The sequence below is a fragment of the Phalacrocorax carbo genome, chromosome 4, assembly GCF_963921805.1.
Source record: "Phalacrocorax carbo chromosome 4, bPhaCar2.1, whole genome shotgun sequence".
Classification (NCBI taxonomy): Eukaryota; Metazoa; Chordata; class Aves; order Suliformes; family Phalacrocoracidae; genus Phalacrocorax; species Phalacrocorax carbo.
Window position 1 is genome coordinate 64,743,513 of NC_087516.1, and position 24,685 is coordinate 64,768,197.

The window sequence follows — 24,685 nt, forward strand, 5'->3', positions numbered from 1 at the left end:
CATGATGTCAACACTGAGACTGCAAATCTAAAAGTCTTAGGAAGTTCTGAATATATGTTATGACAAGATCTATAGTTATAGGAATATGCTATTGCTCAAAACCATCAAATTATCATCATAACATTTTCTACCATCTAAAATGAACATGTGTGCTTTCTTTGACATCTTTTTCATTGTTGTATGCTAGAAAAAAATGGTATTAAAACAGTCAGGTTCACTAATATTAGCAAACATTTCATCCAATACTTTAAGGCATACTTTCAATGTTTTGGACAAAACCGTATGTATTCCCCTGCCCTTTTTTTTTTTTTTTTTTTTTTTTACAAGCCGCAGCACAACTTTTCTTAGGATCAACTCCACAACTGAAGCAGTTTCAGACTGAAACAGACTCAAAGATCTATCTGTGCTCATACATTTGCAGTGTTGTTAATAAAATACATCATACTCAAATTATGGTATAACATATAACTGCAAAATACAGCAAGCTTTTCACGTATCTGATGTTGTGAATCGTATGTAGCACAACATTCTGTATAGGAATGTATCTATGGGTGCAAACACAGTATGATTTTATATCTAGTAAAAAGTTATGAACCCATACAACCAGGCTTCAAATATAAAACGGAGGCAAAATTTATAACCCTAAACTTAAAATCTCAACCTCTGTGTAGGTGCTTCATGGTGCATCCTCAGGTCTTCATGTCAAACTTAAGAGAGGGAGGTGTAGAGAAAAACAAACATATAAATCCACACACTCATAGAGAAGTCAAGCATGAAAAATTCTGGCCCCAAAGGCAATGGTTTTGAAAACCATTAGGCAACCAACTCTGGCACACACCTGGATGGTTCTTCAGAAAGTTCCATCTTTTAAGTAAGTCCTATAAAAGAAAGCAATTTTAAAACGTCTCCATTTCTACATGACCTTGAAAGTCCTATAAGCTGTCAAAGGCACTGCACGATGCTCCTAAAAAAACATCATTAGGAAATGATGTCTTCCTCAAAAAACAGAACACAAAACCAAAGCATTCTGCCCCACAAACCTCCTGCAGTTTCTATGTGGTGGGGTGTTGCAGAACAGTCAGCACAACTCAACAGAAGCACTGACACTGCTCTCACAGAAGGGCACTTGTACTTATTCAAGAGAAATAGGAAAGGCCCTGAAATGAGGGAAAAGAGAATAATTTATTCCAGTGCCATAACATCTTGGTATTTTTTGTGTCCTTGGCCTGTCAGCTCCAGAAGACAACTCCTCAGCTGAATGAAATACATCTATACTTTTCTAACCATTACAATTATCATTATTGCTTAGCAAGAGGTACCTTTCATTCTATTTGATGACTGTTTGTTATAGTACTTAAAAGGAAGTAACTTTTAAGGTTTTTTTTTGTGTTTTTTTTTTTTCTTTGTGAGCTAAAAGCTCTAAGCAATGTTTCATTTGGCTCTGTAGGGTGTGAGCCTGAATCAAAGCTAAGAGCACACTTCTTTATAACAAAATGAAAGTCTCAAATGGACTGGTTAAATACATTTCGTGGCTTATACAGAATAAGAGAGGACATGTTCTGGGGACTGAAGAGAGTGAAGGAAAATCTGTAAACATTCATGTTGCTAAGCATGTCAGAAAGCACCCAAAAAGAATTATCCTGATTTTTCAGACTGGAGAGAGAGGGGGAAATCTGAAGTTTTGTTCCCTAACTATGGAATAAAGCTAAAAACTAGTACATGCGTGTATTCTGTACACACACAAATGCACCACAGTAACTTGGTGGAAGTTTTGCCAAAAGTGTACTGCTTTACCTGCAAAATACTTCTAATAGACATACTGGATTTCTGCTAACAATAGCAGAAAAGCTTGTTAGCACCACGGGGAAGAAAGGGAGTTAGGCAGAAGAACAAATACTCAATTTTGTTCTTTTAATTAAAACCAGTATGCTTGGGTTCACTTTCTACAGATCGTTTTGTGTGGACAGCTACACCTACCTCACTGTTGAGTATCTGTACCACCTTCTCTGAAAAAGGTCTGAAAAATGTAGAAAGCTAACTGTGTTGGATACTTTGCATCTGCAAGCCTTTACTAGAGAATAAAGATGATGTCATCTATCTCTCTAACATTATAGGGACACTTGTCTGGTAGACAAACAGGTAAGAAATACTCCGGTCTCTGGACTTCTCATACCAAAACAAGTCCAACACATCTGGCACTGGAAACAAGAATTCCAGGATGCCAGCACAAATCTCTCATACTGGTAAAAATGCTGACGTTGCAGCTGCATTAAAAATCAATACTACAACCAAAATCTATTGCATGAAACTCACCATTAATACACGCATGATATACACCTGAAAAAATAGTTTTAATTCTTGTTATGTAAGAAAGAAATTACAAATGAGCTCTAATAACTTTAAAACCTTTGATATAAAATTATGTCATTAAAATCTGGGGCGGGGGAGAACATGTAAAGGAAAATATGGGATAAAATACACTATTAAAAAGCCAAAATTATACAAAACTCCATAAAGTGATTGTTGGGGTTTTGTTGTTTTGTGTGGGGTTTTTGTTTGGTTTTTTTTTTTTTTAACTGAAGAGTGGCACAAGGGTTGGTTCTGATTTCCTTGTATTTCGACTACCACCATTATCACTGAGGAGCTGTTTCACTTCTTGCAACACACCTGCACATCAGAAAGTCTTGTCATACTTGAAGCAAATCTAATCTCTGCTTAGAGAAAGCAACAAAGTATGTAGCCACAGGAGAAGATCATATTTGGTGACTAGGACCTGCTGTGGACAAAGTTTTCTTTGTATCATCTCACAGAATCACTCTACGTAGCCTTCAGTATTGACACAGATTGACAACTGTATTCAGGAAAAAATTAATTTTTAGCAAAACAGAAAAGAAAAATCAGTATATCATTTCAGAAAAGGAGAATGACACTGAAACAGAATGTTCACCTTTCCTTACAAGTTTCCTATGGGGTAAGACACACTCCAATATTTTTTTTTTCTCAGAATGGTATATCCAAGTAAAATCTAAAATAAATTAAACTACACCATCCTTCAACAGAAAACACTGTGGTTTCAAAAGGTTTTCATTGTAGCACAAAACACTGAGCAAGGCAAGCAGGGCAAGCAGTCTGAGCACACAATGGAGCTGTAATCTGATGAACAGCATCCCATCATTCAAGGCTACAACTGTGCAAAACCTTGCTGTTAGCACTCTCCTCAAAGATACTGTTGACTCTTCTCTATATAATTTTTTCTGTGAATTTTTCCATTTTTATTTACTCTAGTCAACGATTTAAAAAAAAAAAAGGTTTCTTACCACCTGTATGCAACACTTTGCAATCTGCTGCTGAAGGGTCATTTTCACCCTCTTTAACATTGCCGACGTTGTCTTTTTCAAGCAGTCTGTCCACCATGGCAATAACGCAGTTTAAACTCTTCCCCACATTGGCCCACACCCTGTCCTGAAAAGAGCACAATTATCACTGCCCATTACCGAAGAAGGAAAAAAAGAGACAATACTAACTTCTTACTAACACTTTAAAGTGGAGACAGAGACATGCAAATTACTATAAGTATTAGGTGTCAGCTATATTACCATTTTTCCCATTCTTCAGCCTACTACCAAGTTAAGCCTTTTTCATGGAGTTTTTCTTGCAGTGTAAATGACTGAACTGAAATTGTTTGGGTTTTTTAGACCCTGGAAAAAACATGTGCTTCAAACTCTACATGAAAATGCATGCAGAGTTTCAGGTCCAATCACAAGGAACTGAGCAGTTTGTCCATTTGAAATACACTGTAAGAGCATAGACATACAAAGCCTTGCCAAATCAAATCTCATGTGCAACTGTCAGCTCTGCCATAGTACTTGACAACCTCTTGATAATTTAACATATCCTCTATTTTATCACATCAGTTACTCTGTTAAAGCAAATGTAAAATTAAAGGACTAGAATTAGAAACTTGCTGTCGTGACATGTTTATTAGGTAACAGAATTTCAGTTTTGTTCTTCACCTCTCACATACACTGCAACCATCACACTTACCTGAGTTTATAATAAACATGAGAATTACAGAAGTAATAGAGCGATAGAAGAAATTCTGCACAAGCAGAGAACAAAAGAGATCATGTGGAATCAAAGAAAGAACTATTATGGAACAGAGACATAGGAAGGGTCCTTCAGTTGCTGGAGGCTGCAGGAATTGAAGCTCTTACACCTACTTTTGTGGGGCTGAATAAGAAAAAGGAAAAAGCCAAGCCTTACAAGACATGAGGCTGCACGTAAGGCTAGCAAGCAGACTAAAACCAAAACATAACAAACCCACAAAAAAACCCCCTGTATGTGTTTTAATGCTGAGTCATTCTGAAACTAATGCAGAGCAACCAGGGTTTGCTTGTGGGTTAAAAATAGGAAGATAATATCACTGTGCTGCTTTCTACTTTATGATATAGTAGCCAGAAGCATTATGTATATGTCAGGCCTTGAGGCATAAAAATGGAGTTGCAAAAGACAACAAGAGAGAAGGTTAAAGAGAACTGAAAACTCAGAGAAAAACCATAGTTCATATAAATGGTAGCACTAGGAAGTTGGGTGAAGGCAAAGTTAGAACAACTACTAAGGCAAACATTTAGTCCAAGATTTATTTTCAATTACATGCCACACTTCTTAGGCCATTATCTTGACTAGAGGGGTCTGATCTCTCCCTCTTCCCTCCACTTGAGGGCATACTCTGTGACAAGCGGCCATCCTGCCCTGGGGACATGACATGGGCCTGCAGACAGAAGCATGTACTTGCTGAATCTGTACGGCAACACAGATCCTCTCCTCTAGCCCCCAAACCTGATTCCTTGAAAGATCCTGTAGGACTGCCTTAAGGACAAGTGAGCATCCAGTATTATCAGTGGGTGTAGAAATTATGGTTTGATCCTCTCCCTAGATAAACTCATGCATTAACCCCTCTATGAAAAAGTGTTGTTGGTTTACAAGAGGCAAGAAGCTGGTCACTCTCATGCAGAACTGTGTTTAACCCACAGATTATTTAAGTACTGCATGTACAATGCGTCAAGGGGAAATATCTGCACCTGTATGCATGAAATAGATCATTAGACACATGACTATCTAATATTCACATGTGTAGATACAATTTAAAGCGAAAGACAGGGGACAGGTATAGATTCCTTCAAAAGTTTAATCCTGTATGTACCTCAAGTGTTCCTGAAAAACATGTAGAATATGGGGGAAATCACTGATTTCCACTACCCACAAGCATTATTTTTGGCAGGAGGATTCTACGAAGAGCAATCAAATACTGCAAATAATAAAAATTCTGGCCCCAAATAACTGCAAGTTTTACTAGAGAGTAGCAAGGAACTTCAGCCTTGTTATTCACTGAAGTTCCTGAGGTATAGGAACTCAAGTAGCTCAGTGTAGCTACAGCAATGTGATTTCCCTCCCCTCTCTCTGCTGGGGGAGTTTAAACCCAACACAAAGAGTGTTAAGCTCTTAATGAGCATCTGGAGTTACTGCACAAGCAACACACATATGAGCCCTTGCTCCATTTTGGAAAGAATGCTTTTTTTTTAAACCAACTGTTAACCCAGCATTGAGATGATGTCTATACAATATTTACACAAACATTCCCCAAGGGTTTTAGAAGCAAAATGAATAAACATCTGTTGACAGAAAGCTCACTTTTATTATCGTATATCTGGTCTTTTTACATATGGCCAAGTAAGACAGAGAGAGCAAGGGCCTGTCCCACAGCTCTTTTTCTCCACATAGGAGGTTCCTAGGATTAGACACTATCATTATAGGCAGACAGAAAAAGTAGATGTGTCTACCATTCATTGCGACGTTATTCTGTCTGCAGCAAAGGTGGGCGCATTTTTCCAAGAGGGCTGCTGAAATTCTGCAGTTTGGTAAAAATGCAGTTTCCACTCAATGAAAATCACGCGGCTCCCTATTATTCCCCATGAGAAGGAAGCCATCCATTTCACATTCTTTGTCATCCCTTACTATTCCCATAACATTTTCCTGTAGCCTAGCACACTTTCCACCCACCTTTCACCGTCTTAAGCGGTCTATTTTCAATTTGCCTATGAACCACCTCACAAGTGATCTTTTTGCAGAATGTACCACATTAAAGGACAAAATACACCCACAGCCTCTCAAGTAAGCATTCTTATAAGCTCTCTATGTGAAGTGAGGGATCAGAAGAAATAAGTCTTATTTCTTGATACACTGAAGTACTGAGGCCCTAGATTCCTAAGCAGGATGCTTCTATCCTGATACCAGTTTTCCCACCAGCTGCTGTGGAGTTAATTGGGTGGTAAATCTACTCCTGTGGTGAGAAAGAAAAAGAGAAACAAGGTTTCTGGCTCCTTCTCATTACTACTTCTTTAAGCTCAAAAGTCAAGCCAGTGACAGGGAAAATGGAAATCTCTAACAGGGCTTGACCCTGTTGGGAAAAGGCAACAGCACATTGACATCATCTATTTCTTCCAAATTTTAGAAGCCATTTGGGATGTTAAGGAGTCCCAGCAAATGTGGTTAGGTGATACTAGTTAAAAATGGCCATGAGTTGCACTTCTCTTGCTGCCTCTGCTGTGGCACTGGTAGGCACGCATTCATACTCAATGATCTCCTTGAAAAGCTAGGCCTTGGCATCACAGAAAACTTTTCCTAGGACATTGAAAAATGAACCTTCTTTCATCCACCCAATTCAAAAAATGTGATTATTTCCATCTGCTCTGAAAGTATCATTAAAAGGCAATTCAACTCCCTCATTTCAGAGAGCAGGAGTAGAAACTATTTCCCTGTCATTGCACCTGACTGGATGTCTTCCTTATAAGCACTGCTGACCAGTGAGTCCCAGAGGCTGCCTTTCTGTTTTTAAAGGATTCTCAGGCTTTCTAAATTCACTACAGAGCTCCTCAGTCACCTCTTGTCCTTCCATATAGACCACTAGAGTTGTGTGCTTTACTTGTGCCAAGTATGGCACAGCAACTGCACTCCCCAGTGCTCTGAAGATACTGTGTCTCCTTCGTGTGGGCTGACAGCCATATATTACCTTAAGGTCCTTTTGAGGTATGCTGACGGATAAAGCAAATATCTTGTGCATTATTAACACCTTTTTGTGATGTGACAGTGCTTTGGAATGGAATATATTGTACACAGGTCAGTATTTCAGACCCGTGTCTGAATACCACGTCAGTATTTGTATATAACTTATTTGAAACACCATTTTGTCTGTTCTTTGTAGCTCCGTGTTAAGTAGTCAGTCAGAAATGTAGAGCAGAAACAGCTCCAAGTGGCAATGTGCCCACCTTTTCTTGTATTATACATGACAACATGCTTTGTTCCCTCTTGCATGGAATTCTAGGATGGCAGAAGCTGCTGGCAAAAGAAGAGAATATCTACCCAGAGGCATTATAAAACTCTCAAGTTAAATATTTTTCCTTCACCAGTAATGCTTTACTACTGCCTACATGTAGTGTACCAATATAAATAGCTCAATCCATACTGCTATCAGCTACTGAATATTTGTACTTGGTATCAGAGAGGTGGCAAAACAGTATTGCTATTGAGAAGGCGGCTTTTTTGAAACACTGGTCACTCAGTGAAAGGGCACCCTGCACAAGAAATTGGAAGTCATTCCTCAAAGATAAATCTGGATGCCAGGAAAGAGTGTGGGTCTCACCTGGTTTTAAACATTGCCTGGAATTCACTTTTGTGATGGTCATAAGGTAATGCAGTCATTGAAAGTGGATGGAACATGGTTGGCTTAAAGAGTTGTTGGACATCACTGACTTAGATTTTGGGCAAAACTAAAACTGAAATTCTAAGTGTAAAATGCAACTCTGGTGTGTGATAATAGTGGGGGGAGACACACACAAATAAGGAGGATATAGTACTGTGCATACAAAGCAATGTATGTCAAAGTTTTTTTCCTTTATAGTTGACTTTCAGAGTAGATTAAGCGTTTTTCAAATTTTACATGCATTTATTCTTTCTCTTTTCATCATGCTAATGACAATTTGATCATTAAAACTTGCATTATTCGTTACCTCCATCGACAGAAAGAACTGAAAATATTGGAAGACTGATCTTTCAAATTTAGAAAAAACAAAATTTCTCTAAGATTTATGCTGTCTTAAGTTTGACAGTGATTTTGACTCAGTTTAACTCAGAAAATACTTAAAGATACACTTAATTTTAATCAAGCAGGTAATCTCACTAATTCAGCAGAAAAAATATACTTTAAACAAATGTTTAAATATTAAATATTAAATATGTTTTAATAAATGAGGACCAGGCACCTGGCAGAAATAAATTTTTTAAAAAATCAATAATGAAATACAGTAAAGTGAGCTTTTCTGCAGAGACAGAAGTACTAAATTAAAATACTGCTTGCACAAAACTGCCATTTTTCCAATGCAAAATTTCTCCCTTTTATCAAATCTGTTGTGATATTTATTTTTTCTGAATGTTTCAACAGCTGGAAACAAACATTTTGGCTTTCATTTAAAGGACAGAAGAACCATTCTAGCCCCTCAGGTTGTTGAGAAAACATGAAAAAGTGAATTGAAGGCTCTAAAACCAGAAGATGAGTAAAAGAATGAGTTATTTATTGTTTAAATCTCATGACTACTTAATGCATGGGGTTGGAGATAATTGTCTTTTCTCTAGAAGAAAGATATTCTTCCCTTATTTGTGGTATGGATGAAAATTACAGCTCAGGTGTAAGTACTGTAGCTCACACAAGTTATTAATTATTTACAATAGAGATTAATATGCTGGCATCCTTTACATTTATGAGAATACAGTGATGAACTGAAAGTATGAGCCTGAACTGAATAAAAATAGCTTGAATTCAGGGTATATGTAACAAAGAAGAAGATTTATAATGAATACATCCACCAAAATAATTAATTTACAAAATCTCAGCCATATAAATAATACCAATCTTTGAAAGATATGCTAAGAATGTTAAAATCTGAAAGCCATGTTTAATTCTTTTATGCAATCTCAGACATCCTTGAAGAACAGTGTCTAAGGGAAAACATCCCTGTTTTGCTGAAGGTTAATTCATGTGTATTTAAACTATTTATAGTCAGTCTTGGGGAGGAAAAAAAAGGAAAAAAAAAAAGGATTTTTCCTTCATAATAGCATATACTTTTCCAGTGTCCTTTAATCTGCTTAATTAGCAAAAAGAACTTAAGAAAGACCAAAGAAAGACTATTTTCCTATCTGGGCAATAAGATACGTATCATCCTCACTGTTACATGCACAACCAAGCAGTCACACAGAAGCGCACTGTCCTTAGGAAAATTCTTTCAAGTTAGTTTCAACATATACAATGGATCTGAAAAATATTACTTCACAGTTTTGCACTCCTTCCCTTCCCACCCCACACCCCACCCCAGTAACATGTGACAAGGACACTTAGGGCTTGTATTTGTTTATGCTGATTTGTAGGGTTTAGGATTGAATACACCCAAGAGTTTCTGACTACTTACCCACTCTTCCTCATCATACTCAGAATGATGGGGTATAGAGTCCTGTCTTTTAATCTGAGATGGATGATCCTGATGCTGTAAATCACTCCCTTCTTCTGCACTGTTCCTAGGGGCAGCTGGTTTCTTGAGGACACAGCCAGGCCGGGCTGTGTACAGTGCTAAAAGGGCACTTCTGACCAGCTGATCCTTAAATGCATGTACAAATAACTCTGTCTAGGAAAAAAAATAAATGAAAAGGTTAGACCAAAGAATGCAATACTGCAACATAGCTATTGTAATTACCCTTAGGCAGAGTAGATATTTGTTTCAGGCTAGCCTGAGAGGCAGAAAACAAAGTAAACCAACAAAAAATTAGGAAAAATTCAAGGGGTTTGGGACATCATCACATTCTACAATCCCATTGTTCTAAGGATTAACTTAAAAGTACAGCAACTGTCACAGAGATCATAATCTTTTCACACAATCCTATTTTATTTGAGTTCCAAATTTTGCCTGCAGAGACGAGCCTTTACAAGAACCAGTTCCAAGAGTAACAAAGCATGCTCAATAATTTCCAAATAAGTGTCAGATAAAACATGATTAACAAATTTAAGGATCATCTTAAATAAAAACACACCACTCTACACTGCTGAGATTGCAGCATCTGCAAAAGCAGTGTTTCCAGAGCTAGATTTTGGTATCAACCCAGATATCAGGGCAGGTGATGACATCTGATTTCTCGGTTTATTTTATTTATTTTTAAAGAAAGGAAACCTTGAAGTAGTTTTCCCAGGCTCCCTGAAGATGTTATTCAATCACTGTATCTTTTTTTTTTTTTTTTAAATCCTTCTTGTTGACTGTGACAGCTGGAAGTTTACTGTATTTTTAAAAACTTCCAACCTGCCTGCATTATTTATCTTCCCTTCCACCTCAATGAGAAAAGGAAAATGCTTTCTGCATACAGTCTTTAGCATCTCTAGACTGTGTCTCCACATAACAGCACTCGCTGCTGCCACCAGTCTGCCACACGTGCCCATCTCCTGCAGTCACATACAACACGTGGCCCTACCTCCGCTGCTCCTCTTACTTTGGAGGTTGGCTATTTGCTCCTTCAGCTGACACAACTTACTGAGCAGGAGGATGGTGAGGTGCAAGGACATGGTCCTTTTCACTACAGGGTGGTAACCACCAGCAAAGCCGCAGTGACAGACGGCTGGGGAGAGTCACAATTTTGGTTACTTCAACAACATTCAGGGTTCATCTGTCAGAGCAGAGAGAGTACACACGCGGTTGCCATGTCACATCCCACCCAGGCTGCTACAGCTCCTCTCCCCAGTCAGGGAGCCCCAGTTCACAGGTGATGATGAAGCACTGTTTCACATTTCTTTCACAGCACAATTACCTGAATTTATTTATCCCAGGTCAGTAGGATTTAGTTGCCCTCCTATTTGCCCAGAACACAGTGGATTGACATGTGCAGATTCACACGCTGAACTGCCTTTCTGCACACCATCTTAATTAAACAGGCATGCAGAAAAGGGTGTAGATAAGAGTCAGAACAACCAGCCTCAACAAGCAGTTGCACATGCTAGGAAATGATAGAAATAAAGGTTACCCAGCCAAGATTCATTCAGCCCTTTCACACTTCTTATGCAAAACCTGGAGGAAAAGTAGCAAATAAAACCCAAACCAAACAAGTTTCAAGTGTCAGCATCTATCTTCCTGGAGATCCTTCCCCCAGTTTCTGCACTTCTTTCTTCTCTTCTTATCCCATCCCTTTTTGCTAGTACTTGCTCCCCTTTTGTATGCCTCTACTCCTACTCAACTTACTTTTCTTGCTTTCCTGCCTCAATACCCCCTCAAAAGTTTACTGACACTTAGACCACAATGGTCAAAGTAATTGATGGTTTTCTAAATGCTCCAGCTTCTGGGTTAAGTACCTGCTTGAGAAGTTTCTGCTTTTTACCATTTTCACAATGTTTAAGAAAAAAGTATTTTTGATCCTTAATGGTTACATAGAAAGGCTGAAAATTTGTTGCAAATAAAACTAAAAAATCTTAGAAATAAGAACCTTGGGGATATCTAAGCTAAGTTATGATTTTGTAAACAAACATCAGGAGGACTTTCAGACCTGCTCTGGGATTCTTTGGTGGTTGGGCTTGGCAACACTATTCATCTCCCTGGCAAATTTACCAGACCTATTCTGCCTCTTCCTTACTAACTTGGTGCCTGAGGGAAAGGGTGCTTAAATAGAGACAGTTTTCTTACATGTAGCCCTCAGGACTGCCTCATGCTAGTCCTGAACTGCACTATAGGAGAATTTCAGTTTTTTACATATCCAGCCTCCACATGGTGCATGCTCAGAGAATACATAGGCTGGGGAATATTGCTAGTGAACCCTACCCATCTTCTATAAAGAAGAGGCAAAGTGAGACTTGCGGAGTTGTCTTTCCTTGCATGCTAACAGCAGAGCTCCTCTTCAGGACTGTTCTCCAGTTCCCTATCAAGACAGTCCAAAATACTTTACTTGTCTGTCCTTAGTAATGACAACATCATGGTTTTGCTGAGGTTTTTGTACCTCCCTGCCCCCTCGAAGTCTGCTTGAGATCGATTCAGGTCTCTACATTGAGCATGGTAGACTCAAAAGCTTTAAATTTCAGAAAATTTAAGTATTGGACAACTTGAAGTAAGGAATGCCCACTATGACTGCAATGCATATTAGGTATCTATCTGAAAAGTTTAAGTAATTTAATTTAATATAAATATTTTATAGGGAAAATTCATTTTAAAAAGCAAACTGGCATGGAAGTGAACCTCCATTTTTTCACAGGGACTAAAATGCTTCTGTAATTAAATTCCATTCAAGGATTCCATTGGCTTACCAACAATCTACATTTTAACTACATTTTCTTACATCTCAGTACAGCTAAATTTGCAGAACATCACTATTTATAAAATTGTATTGAAATCACAGAACAAGTCTATACAAAGAAATGAAAACTTTGCAAATTCTTTTAGATACTTGACTAAAGAATATTTCTGCAAACAAAGATAGGCATAGCTGTAAAATGAATTTATCAAGCCTTCTGCAAGCTGCAAATGCTGATACACTTGTCGACAGCTAAAGGCTTCCTTAATCAATTAACAGCAAGCGTTGATAAAAGGTTAGTCTCAGGAAAACCCTACACTAAACTGTAAATCATATATAGAGAAGTAAAACCATGCTTAATATGAGAAAATAAGCCCAATTTAAGAAGCAGCAGTGGAATTACTAGATTTAATTTTCCACTTTCAATGCATTCAGCCAGTCCTTCCATTTCTAACAGAAATACTTAACTGTAATTCACATTACTGATAGCTCAGACACACTCACTGCTACCTAATGTTTTTAGAAAAAAATATTCTATATATCAAGCTTAACATTATCTTAAAATAAGAAGCAGTATGTTTTTTAGTAAACTTGAGGAATTTAATCACCAGGCAATAATTTTTACAACTTCTTCAAACAGCTGTTTAATTTCTAAATTTCTATCACGTTAAAACGAAAGAGAACATTTCTGTTTTGCATATTGAAAGTATCCAAAGGTGGGACAGCAGAAGCATCTCATATGTCTCAAGAATTCAGGTAGGCATCACGTAATTCTACCCAGAAGAGCATGCCAACCTATCTTAAATATAACCAGGGACACTCTGTTAGTCTTGGTTCTCCCATACTGTACCAGATTATATAGATAGGTTATCTTAGGATATCAAGATGATGCTTTGTATTAACCATGAGGGATCTAATTGCAGCACTGTGTTGATTCACCTAATTTGGGTTTTTGAAACTTAATATCACCCTTCCTTGAAGTCGTTTCTCGGCCTTTCCTTTCCTCCCCAACTCTCTTCCCTTCTTTACAAGCAGCTGTCCCCCCACACTAGCTTCCTCAGCAATGGTCCCACCCTCTTTCTCAATTACCATCTTCTCCTCGAGTAAATTTGGAAATAGACAGGGAAGCAGGTATTCAAGCATTCATGCAGCAGTTGTTCAGACAACTGGATTCATCTCTTCCAAGCAAAAGGTGGAGGTTAGATAGAACCTACGGGCTGTCAGGTGGACACCTCTAGGTGAACTCCTGCTTCCACTTCTGTAAACCTGTGTTCATATACTAACCAGCAATTTAATCCTGGCCCTGAAAAGTTGGTATGAACATATATAACTGATCCACCAGATCTAAATTTAAAATATCTGAGACTTCCAAACTGAATGGATTGTCTTTTCTGGTCCTTTTCTATAGTCAGACTCTCCAATAGGCGATGATTCAAACAGTGGGTTAGTATTACAGCTGCCTGCAGCCACTCTGAAACAGTCCACTCCTCCTGCCCAGAGAGGCAACGGTGGGAAGAGCAATGCAAATGGCTACAGCTAACATACAAATTCCTTCGCAACCAGGTCTTGACTCTTTGGAACAAACACTTTTTTGTTGATCTGCTTTACTTGCGCGAGCACATTTCTTTGAATTAACTGTTAACAGAGCAGCTTTACTTTTTCTACCTGCACCTAAAAAAAAGCCTCTTTCGGTACCACATGGAAAGGTACGCTATAACCACCACAACCCCTCCACTAAATTCCTCCCTTTCATTTCCAGGCTGAACTCTACTTCGCTATATAGTCCTGACATTCACAGCGACTCCCAGGTTCTCAGAGTTACTGTGGGTTTACACATCTATAACCAAGAGCAACGTTTATCTTCCCCGTGGCTGCAATGCAATGCCTTCCCAGTATGTGGCTGAACTCAATATTCAGATTTGAAACTCTCTCATCGAACAATGTACTGCTGGGATAATAGTGCTCAACAGATCACAGGGGTTGCCACTTCCCAATAGCTGAAGATACATGGAAATGGTTATTGATAGTGTTATTAAGCCATATTGAGATCACATTACAGAAGGTATTGCCCATGAAGAGATGGGAAACTTCTTTCAACCCCTCTGGTCATAGCTATAGTGCTTAGTATTTTTATAGGATAACATACACTTAAAAGTACTTCAGACTTCAGCTAATCTCCAATATCACTCTGTGAGACAGGTGGAAAATATTATCTTCCTTAATTTAGAGCTAAAGAAACTAAGATGAGGAAGAGCCTACAGCTACAAAGGAATATAATAGGAGAAGGAGGATTAAAATTTGAGCCCTCCTGGCGCCAACTTCCTAGCTTCTCCTTCCAGACTGCATCACCATTTCTGATCACGCTATTACTCTAAACCTTACACACAAACCTGGCTTGAGCTACCTCCCACAGGCAGTTGCTCAGTGTCACAGAAAGAGAAATAAAATAACCGTTTATCATACCACAAAATTATTTACAATAATCTGGTTTTGATACTAGCCAGTATGTGGCCACTAGAGGATAATAAAGACACATGAAATTAAATTAGTTATACTTTCAAATAAAGACAAACTTTATAGATTTCGTTAATTTTTTATATGTAGAGCCTACAGAAATACTAAATAATATTTTTTTTCTGATAGCAACATTCTGAAGCTTATTTTAGCAGAGCTTATTTAACATTTCCTTATGCTATGAAAGTCAATTTATGCAGAAAAAATGCCAGCAGTTAAAGACTGGGTTATTCCATTTTCCATTGCAGTGAAGATTTGAATCTTACTTTTTCTGAAAGCATCTTTAAAGAATTCTTCAAGCTGTCTGGAGAATGCTGGCTTGCAGAATTAAGCAGCAGGTCTGCATGGCTTGATATGAGAGGTTGTAGATGATTGATGTTGCTGAGAACTTCTTTTGCCTTGGCTGTGTTTTCAGGTGAATAGTAAATACACTGGTATCCGGTACTGTAATTACGAAGGAAGAGTCACATAGTGTCAAAATATTTTCTGCTATTAGTAACAATGCTTAATGTGCTAAAAATATCACCAGTAGTTTTGCAAAAGTGACAGATACCTGAACTTCACTGACATAATTGCAACGCACCTGCCTTTAAGGGTAAAAAGAAATCCCTCCTTGAACAGCAGAGTACAACAGACTGCCCACCACCAAACGCTCCAAGTAGTACCATTCAACCTAATCATCCCCTTGAGTGATCGACATAAGAAAAACAAGATTTTTGTTTATTTATTTTAAAAAATGTAATTCTGGAGAAATGAAAGTTTTGACCAAGTCAGGTAATAATCACAAAGAGCATAAGTCTCCTTATTTTTCCAACTGAACCCCCATCACATTTCTAAATCCCTCACTAAGTCTTTCAAAATGAGTCATTAATGCTTAATTGATCAGTGGCCCACACTATGGTTTGATTAGCATCAGCGATGTCCACAAAGTGGTGATAACCAGAGTTATTTCCAATAAAACTCAAGTGTCTAATTTGCAAGAAAAGCCAGAAATGGGGTGTGGGAGTTAATTACTACAAAAGAACGCCAATGTATACTGCAAACTTCCTACTTTCCTTCTAACTGTTCACAAACCACTGCAATTCTTTTGCATGACTTTTTTCCTATCCCTGTTTTTTTCCCCCAACACTTACTAATTATGCAATATCCTTTCATTCCATTATTCCAAAGTACCGTTTTAGACAGCATGCACACACCTACTGGTTCTTCATTGTAGTATACATCTCCTCACCTAAAACTCTCGTACATAATCCTTCCCTTTATAAAGCCCTGCTTCAGTCTTTCAGAGAAACTAACCAAAATCTTTTGCAGTTTCAGATTAACCTGTAACGTTAGCACAGGAAGAAACATAGCCAGGCAACTCCTGGAACATTACCAATGCCAGAGCAATGTACATACTACTCCCTGGTTGCTTCTGTATGTGTCTCCCTTCTTTCCTCATGCATCCTTCAGTCTCTTCCCCCCTTTCCCCACTGATTTAATTTCTTTCTGAATTTCACATATCCAGACCTGGATTTCAACACTCCTGCAATCCTTTGAACTTCACACATTGCTTTTCATTTCAGTCTCTTCACTCCCCCATTTCCCCTTTATGTATTCTAGTGTCCCTTCCAGTTTCTCCTCATTAGGTCTCTACACATTGGAAATTAAATTTAATTCAGTAAAGGACATAGGCAATGCACATTCAGAAGTCCAAAAGAAGTGACTTCCATAAAACTTAAAAGGCTTAAGTCTTTTGGCAAAAAAGGATAGATTCAAGCAGTATTAAAATTAAGCCTCTTCCTTAGATACCTTGCTGAGTTACAGTCCCAAATTCCACAATACCTCAGCCTATTTTTCTGTCTTTCACCCATATCTTCATTATTAGATACAATTCTGTGCAGAGGCAGTCAGGACGAACAGCATCTGAGTCAGTGAAACTTTGGCATCATCAGTCATGCTACTAGCCACACCAAGGTTACTGCGTGCCTCCAATTCGCAGTCCGCTACATGAGTTGTTAGACTGTTGAGTGCAGAGGTCAGAATTCTGAATATTTCAACAAAATGAATCGTATAAACTGTCTCTCCTAGTGAATTGGGCAAAAAAATCCCTGTCCTCTGAGAAACAAGGAAACAGCCGCAGCTCTACCTTCAAGGTGGCAACACTGTTAGTGAAATGAACTTCTGAAGTTATATCCATCTCTATATTCACTACAACGCTCAAGCTGTCAGACTCAGTAGACAGGGCAGGGACAGAGAGTAATAGTCTATGTTAATTGTAGTGAAGACATAGCCTTAGAAGTCTTGATACTTCACAGCGCTGAATAATCTTCTCTAATTCCCCTTCAGGCTTCTCCCTCCCTTTATCAAACAGCCTTTTTTGCAGGCTGAATCTGGCTAACACCGTTATCAAGCTCACCATGCACATACTCCTTTTTGGGATTCCCCTCAGCCTTTAATTCCCAGATCATTTTCACTGATCTCCCCCGGCTCTAAGCTTCAGTGAATATTGCAGCAGAAAAGCTACAGACAATGCTATGAGAAAAGAAAGAGGGAAGAGAGATACTAAATCTGTGGGTAGTTCTTATTCTAATAAAGTAAATCACAGCTTTTAAATACAGGAAATAGTGAAGAGAGAATGACTCTTTATTCAGAAGGTAGTATTCTATCAGGCCTCTTTATTTGGCAAATTTTAGCATTTCCGTAAGCCCAGAATGCATGAGATGACTCCAAATATTCAGTTTCTTTCAGAATTTGAGGGAAACTTCCCCTCTGTCCTCAAGAAAGTGAGTAATTACTTTTCAGAAAAAACATATTTGGGTGTATCTGAAGTTTCTAGTTGTGTCTCAACACTGTTGCATCTAAGGTTAGCCTGAGATTTTCTGTGGCCTTGTTGTTCATGAAAAGACACTACTATTTCCAACTAACTGAAACTAGTTTCCTTATAAATAACTATTTTTAGAGCTTGCTGCTGTATATGGCTATGGTATATAAGTAGTATTACTTAAAAGCAGCAGCTGCCAATAGAACATATAGAGAAACTTTTTACAGGTATCCTAATGCAGAAACTAGATGAAGGGAATGACGAGTATGAAGACACTTTTGTATTAGGGCAAAGGCCACATGGGTAGGTCTGGTGGGGGAAATCAGCAGCACTATGAAAATCTACCTTTGATATGTAAAGTATATTATAAGTCATGTACCTTTTGAAAAGTCTCTAATAATGTCTTCTGGGTTAAGTTTCAAAGCTTTCACTAAGCGCATAAAATCACACTTAATCGCTTCCATACATTGGCACCATCATTAGCTACATACACATGACTGTCGGCGGTCATTTCAGTTTTAAAATTGCTTTAATGATGTTGTCATGTAATTTGAATAAAGGTTACATTGACTACATCTGCAACTTTAACTCTAAATTAATGAAGTTTTTGGCTGAGAATAAATGCTGCAATATGCTAAATGTCTAATTTTTAACGACACTCCGGGTAACTCCACTCCTGCTGTTAAGTGAGTAATTTGTGTGACTGAGTTAAATTGTCACCATCTGGGACTGGGTTAAATTCTTTCAACAATGAACATTTGACCTCGCATTTCTCACGGACAAAACAGCAGCCATTAACATCGAGAACAAAGTTAAAGCATATCCAGCAAGAACATCTACCCCCAGGTAACCTTGAACTTATGTATATTACTGAGGATATCAACTCAGTGGCTTATTTATGCATTACATGTATTCTGTCTGAAGTGGGAAGTTATGATCAAAAATAAATTGACTACATAAAAAAAACCCAGGACAATTCACTGCCTCAGGAAATAAATCTAAACCATATGATCAGTGCTGTGGTTTTGAAAACAGGCCTGAGAGATTTCTAATTATTTTTTTTTTTGTATTTCCTTAAGATTCCCTTGCAAACTTGTAAACTCTAACATTGAAGAAAATGAAGTTATGTTCTTATTTCTGTCTTTACTTATGAAGTCCAAATCTCCATGAATCTTTATCTTGAAGCAATGGCTAAGGCTGTATGGACAGAGCTTCTCTTGCCACTCTTCTATTTCTTCTTTGTTCCCCACTGACCCTTGGAATAACTCTACATCAGTGCCTTCAACTGGCAATGGGACATGAGTTTCAGTGAAAAGAAAGGTCAAGGTGCCCTTCATCAGCCCTCTAGAGGTCTAAGTAGGACAGATGTCAGATTGGCATAGTTGAATCTCATAGTGAATCTTCCTAGGAAGACCCACTCCAGGAAGGTTGAATGCCGAGGGAAAGCCTTCCACAGTCCTTCAAATTAATATCAGAGTATCTTTACATTGGTGGAAAGATGCAAATAGCCTTTAACGTAGGGGAGAATCTTAATGAGGGCAACTGAGCATGGTTCCTATCAGAAGACAAAAAGTATGGTCCCTCAATACAAGCTTGAGGCTAGATGGTGCCTTTTCAGTGGAGTCTTTCCTGGCAGCCTGCTGAAGTGCGCAGTACAAGAAAGGATGGCAAAGTCATGGATCCACTCTCCTCCTAGAGTCCATGTATATGGAACAGTTTCTTGCTCTCCAAAACATATGGGCTTTTGTAACCTTTGCATGCAAAGCTCCCCCAACTCCTTCTTCCCTTCTTTTTCCAGCCCCAGTCCCCTTTCTTTTATGCCTGCTTAAGGAAATGCTTCAGACAATTCTGCCCAGAGAGCTTAGTGGCTGGGAAATACTGTAGTGAAATTTTTATATCTCAATGAATGGCTCAAACTTTGGCAGTTTCTCAGCAAAACTCCCAATAACCTTAATACATAGATTTATGGTCAGTGAAAAAATGTTCATCTCCATGAAAAGTCTAATCTATCACACACAGATATACACACATGCACCCAAAAAAGGGGAAGTGAGCAAAGAATAACATCTCTGTGAAAAGTGCTATGCACGACAGGCTGTGGTTTCCCTTTGAGAATAAAGGTTACAATTAGATCAAATACAAATCACTATGATTTCAACATCTGTGGCATTTTCCATGAAACAGTAACATTTCAGGTTCCTCAGAGAATGGAAATGGGTTGAAGGTTATGAAACTCAGGTAATAAGAACCTTGAAGGTCTCAGCATTAATAAAATCTCTGGTAACAAGTATGTTAGTGAAGGAGCACACCTCACACCTTGACCAAAAATCTAAGCTTCATCAAACAAAAAATGGTCCTTTTAGACAGTTCAAATACAAATTAAATTATTTTGGCTTTAAAAATACAAATCAACAGAAAATCCTTTTCAGTACTATTCCAGTACTATTCCCATTTGCTAGGAGGAGAAGTAATCTATACTTGCAGGCCAACAGAAGACTGAATCTGAACTACTGACTTAGTTTCTTTTTTAGCTAGAAATAAGGAAGGAAAAAATAAAAACAAAAAAACAATACAGCATAATGAAAAAAATTCTAAAATAAAAGTATATCATACACAGGTAATTAATATTCTGCAATGATTTAGCATACCTTAATCAACACATTTCAATTACTTGAATTTCATTGTTATCATGCCTAAACAAGATTTAAAAAATCCTCATTCATTTTTCTTACTGGTCTTAGTTCACTACTAGCTACTAACGGGACAGACAGAGTCATGCCTTATAGACATGGCTGATGTTTGTACTGGTAAAGCCTTTTATCTGTGTCTTTGTTGCAGATAAAGAACAGTACAGATTGTGAATGAGTTATAAAGTAACGGACCTGGCTTCAGATCACATACTGAGTCTTGTTTTTCACCCCAAAAAACCTTTTCTCCCTCTTGAGATCAGAGTTTTAGGAATTTACCTTTGTTTTTCTTTTAATATGACTTGCTTGGTGGTAACAAATAAGAGAAAAATTGCAAAACCACTGTATTTTTTGATAGTTACACAATTCCTTTCCCTCTTTTGTCTGCACAAAAACGTATATTCTATGTAATAGAAAACATGCCAGATCTACCTTCAGATACACATTATTCACATTCTTCTGTTTGATAAAATTCCATGAAACATATGCTTCACTCTTGTTTTGGTTTGGCAATTGCAAATGCAATTACGCCCTTGCAAAGTGGGATATAACCTTGCTACCAGTTAACAGTTCCTCTTGTCTGTTAATTCCACAAGTACAGGTTTCAGCAAGGAATATAATGTGATATGCTGACACCGTTGAATATTTCAATAAACTGTTCTAATAATCAACCTGAAGGTCAAAGGCATGCAAGGCATTCTGTCATGTGCACTAACAAAGTCTTGAAAGCTACCAGGATTAGCTTGAGAAATAGTCTCTTCCCACATCTTTCTCTAGGTCTTCAGTTCAGTTAGCCTAGGGAAAACAGCTGCTAAAGCTGCATTTTTTTTCTGTTCATTTTATATTCTGACTGATATCTCAAGGTGTCACTTCTTCCTTCAACCAAATCTTCAGAAAAGCTGCTCCCATTGTAAAACAGAAAATTTAAATTGTAAAAGCTGCCCTGGAAATGCTATGTGTCCTCAAAGCATCCTCATGCAGTTAAACAAAGAGGTGCATACAAAATAAAGTTGTCATTGCCACAGTGAAATAAATTTCTCTGTGGTAAGAGTGAGGATGGTCCTTTCATGTGTCTATTTAAAGTAGACCCACTCTTGACTATTCAAATAAGTTAGATCATATTCAGAGATTCCTTTCTCCTGTCTTTTGACTCATATAAGTACTTCTAGTTGCAGAAGAAAGAAACAAACCATGTGTGGCGTTTCCTCTGAGCTGCCCTCGAAGATAGAGGGGAAGATAAATTTTAGAGGTTTCCTCCGTCCTGCTTCATGGGAATTCATACACTACGTGACCATTTCTTCAGGTCTGGTAAGTGATTTGCTAAAATTACAGTCTCCTGTTTCCGGTGTTCAAACTTAGGTTTGTTAGCCTAGCCTGACTCAGGCTCTTTTTTTTTTTGAAGAGTCTGACAGGATAGTAACATAGTTACTCTAGTTATATCACCCTAAAGACAGACTCTTGCTCTTCCAAGGGAACAAAGAAACACAAACTGCACTGCCAGAGTAAAAGTCCAGTATCCTGTCCTTGAAAGTCACCAAAATACAGCTGTTTCTGAGGAATGCAGAAAAGTCTAAGAAGAAGGGCAAATATAAGGTGATGTGTAGGCACTTTGAAATAGGAATAACATGCCTTGATAAAACCTGCACAAAGCTTTACACAGTGCTCCTGAACACAATCCTCTATCAACTTAGAGGTCTACATGGTTTGACTCAGTGAAATAAGGGCGAATGAAAATGAGAAGAGACTGTGCTGCACTGAGTATCCGTTGCCATCCTAGCCTTTTGACATGTAACACTGCACAGGATCCAAAGAAAGGAGTCCAGCCCATCATCATCATCTTCTCTCCCCTTGTTATGGGCAACTAAGAAACAAGGGCATTGTCTATTTATTCTTATAAGACTCTGCAGTATGTATTCTCTCAGGAACAACTCAAGAAAGACTAGGTCTCTCTCCTATAAGGCATTTTCCCTTTTTTTTCCACACCCCCACACCCCCCCAATGAACAGAAATTACAGATGATAATTTCAAGTTTGCCTCACAGCTATCCTCTATTTTGGGAAATCATATTCTCCCAGTGTGGATATGCTGCAGGACTGTGCAAGTGAGAAGTGGTCCATTTTCTGAAAGCTGAACACTGTGAAGACTGGAACTGCAAAGTTCTTTATATCACTTAGGACTTCAATTTCTTCTTATGAAATATAATAAAAACCCACTAAATACTACTGCAAATATATTAATCAGATAGTTAAGTAGCAGGTAGTTTAAGAAATGCCTTCAGACATTTTCTTCATCAGGAAGCATGTAATCCATGGGCCTCCATATCATGGGGATAAGGCTGCCTATACCAGCCTGCTGACAGCAGAACAGGTACCTACTGTTAACACGAAGTCCATTCATGGGTCTCGTGTTCAATGTTATACCTGTTTCATTGGCAAGTTTTGTCACCAGAGGTGATTTTAGAAGACTTAATAGGGTTTTTACTTCATGCAGTGCAAACAAAAAATACAGTTTTCAAAGCAAATATATCTGCTGGGTTTTGTTTGGTTTTAGCATTGATGCCAAATTCTACTCAACGTAGAAGTCAACAGTAGACTTTTATAATTTCTCCTTTTATTCTTTATGATACAGTGCCTATGAAACTTTTTTTGAGCACTGAATATAATGGAATTAATTTTCTACGGAGCCTCATGATGATTTAGATCAGCATACCTACAGTGCTTCCCGCATTCCCTTGAAAATGCTGTGCCACTGATTGCATGGGGTTGGCATAGTTAGCCCAAGTTTTGAGCAGTCACAACTATGGGTGCTGCCAGTGACAGCTGTGATGGCTCAAAACTTGTTAACAGCCATAGCAACAAACACAAATACATCCAATTCTTAGCAAAATATGCAACTAATACTTCTGTACATGTTCAGTGATTAACGAAGCATTTGAGTACAGCAATAAACTGAAATCCTAGTTAAGGCCTCCGTCTTTGCTTTTGGTTTTTCTGAAGAATAAGTGAGAGTAATTTCTTATTTACTTCACAGGCGTGCTAAAAACATTTTTTGTTCACATATGCCCAGGGCTGTCAAAAACAAAGATGCTACCTTAAGCTACTGCTTCCTTACTGAAAAATTGTCTACAGCTACTTTCCACTTCGCACAAGAATGACTGAAGAGATGCCTCATTCTGAACAGCATGTTTTCAAGCACTGATATTCCTCAAGCTTCCTGAAATATGGGAAGAAAATTTCACAATTATGAGTTTGTGTTCAAAATAAGTCTTGACACTAAAAATAAACTGTGCTTCAATTTTGCAGTCCAACAAAGCAGGGAAAATGAAGGAACTATTTTATGAATGCAACCTTGTCTAGTCCTACTAGATTTTACTCTTCCATGTGTTCAGCAGGGTAAACTATTTTGTTACTCAGTGAGCTCGTAACATTTTAAAGCAACTTTAATGATATTTTCATAGCTACTTATAAAAATACTTACTTTCGCCTTTCTGCCTCAAATTTACTCAGCAGTTTTCGGAGACCACCATTCTTAAATCCTTGGAAATGGGCTGCTGGGGCTCCCACGGTGATGACATCATACAAAGCATCTGGAACAGGAACAGACAAGCGAGGAGATTTGCACGTGCCTATGCCAAGGTATGGTAGCACTATGATATCTACTCAACAAGACATGAGGACAAATGTGTATTATGTCCAACAATAATCAAGAATATGTCTCAAGGAGGCCCAAGAGCTAATAAATCTTTCCATACAGCCACCTACACACCTTAGAAAGTTTACCTGATTTATTGCTACACCTAAATTATATGCCACAGTATAGAACAATATTCTAGCTCTGCAGTTTACAAAGCTGCCAAGCAAATTGGCCCTTTGTGTATTTCACTTCATTATCCCTTTTATTATTTAACTTGTAGTCATGCTGAGATGCACAGATTCATGCATTTTAGAGTCAAAAAAGACCATTATGATGGAAGAGTCTGATTGCCTGAATAATACAGGCTACAGAATTACAGCTGATGATTCCTGCATCAAGCTTATGTCTTCATGTCTTCTGGTTGAGTGAAGGCATCTCTTTTTCTTTTTTTTTTAAAAAAAAGGAAGAAAAACTAAAAAACCCCAACATCTAATCTTGATTTAAAGACTTCAAGTGGCAATGAATTCACTGTATTCCCAGAGAAGTTGCTCCAGTGATTAATCTATCTGACAATCTGACTAGTAAAACTGCCCACTACTTTTCTAGTTTCCACTTTCAGATATAATTTCCCATTTAATTCTACATTCAAGAGCTCTGTTCTATGAGATATACTTACTTTTCA

At 38.0% G+C, this 24,685-nt stretch overlaps 1 protein-coding gene across 6 annotated transcripts in view; it reads right to left on the reverse strand.

The window, feature by feature from the left end:
• The window catches only part of INPP4B (inositol polyphosphate-4-phosphatase type II B), a 338,027-nt gene that overhangs the window by 57,945 nt on the left and 255,397 nt on the right, over positions 1–24,685 (reverse strand). For all 6 annotated transcript variants that reach the window (XM_064450242.1, XM_064450240.1, XM_064450243.1 and 3 more), the window contains 4 exons: positions 23,848–23,956; positions 15,147–15,324; positions 9,519–9,731; positions 3,318–3,462 (listed from right to left, as the gene is read on the reverse strand). In XM_064450242.1, the coding sequence (XP_064306312.1) occupies positions 3,318–3,462; positions 9,519–9,731; positions 15,147–15,324; positions 23,848–23,956 (645 nt within the window). The remainder of the gene's footprint in view (positions 1–3,317; positions 3,463–9,518; positions 9,732–15,146; positions 15,325–23,847; positions 23,957–24,685) is intronic.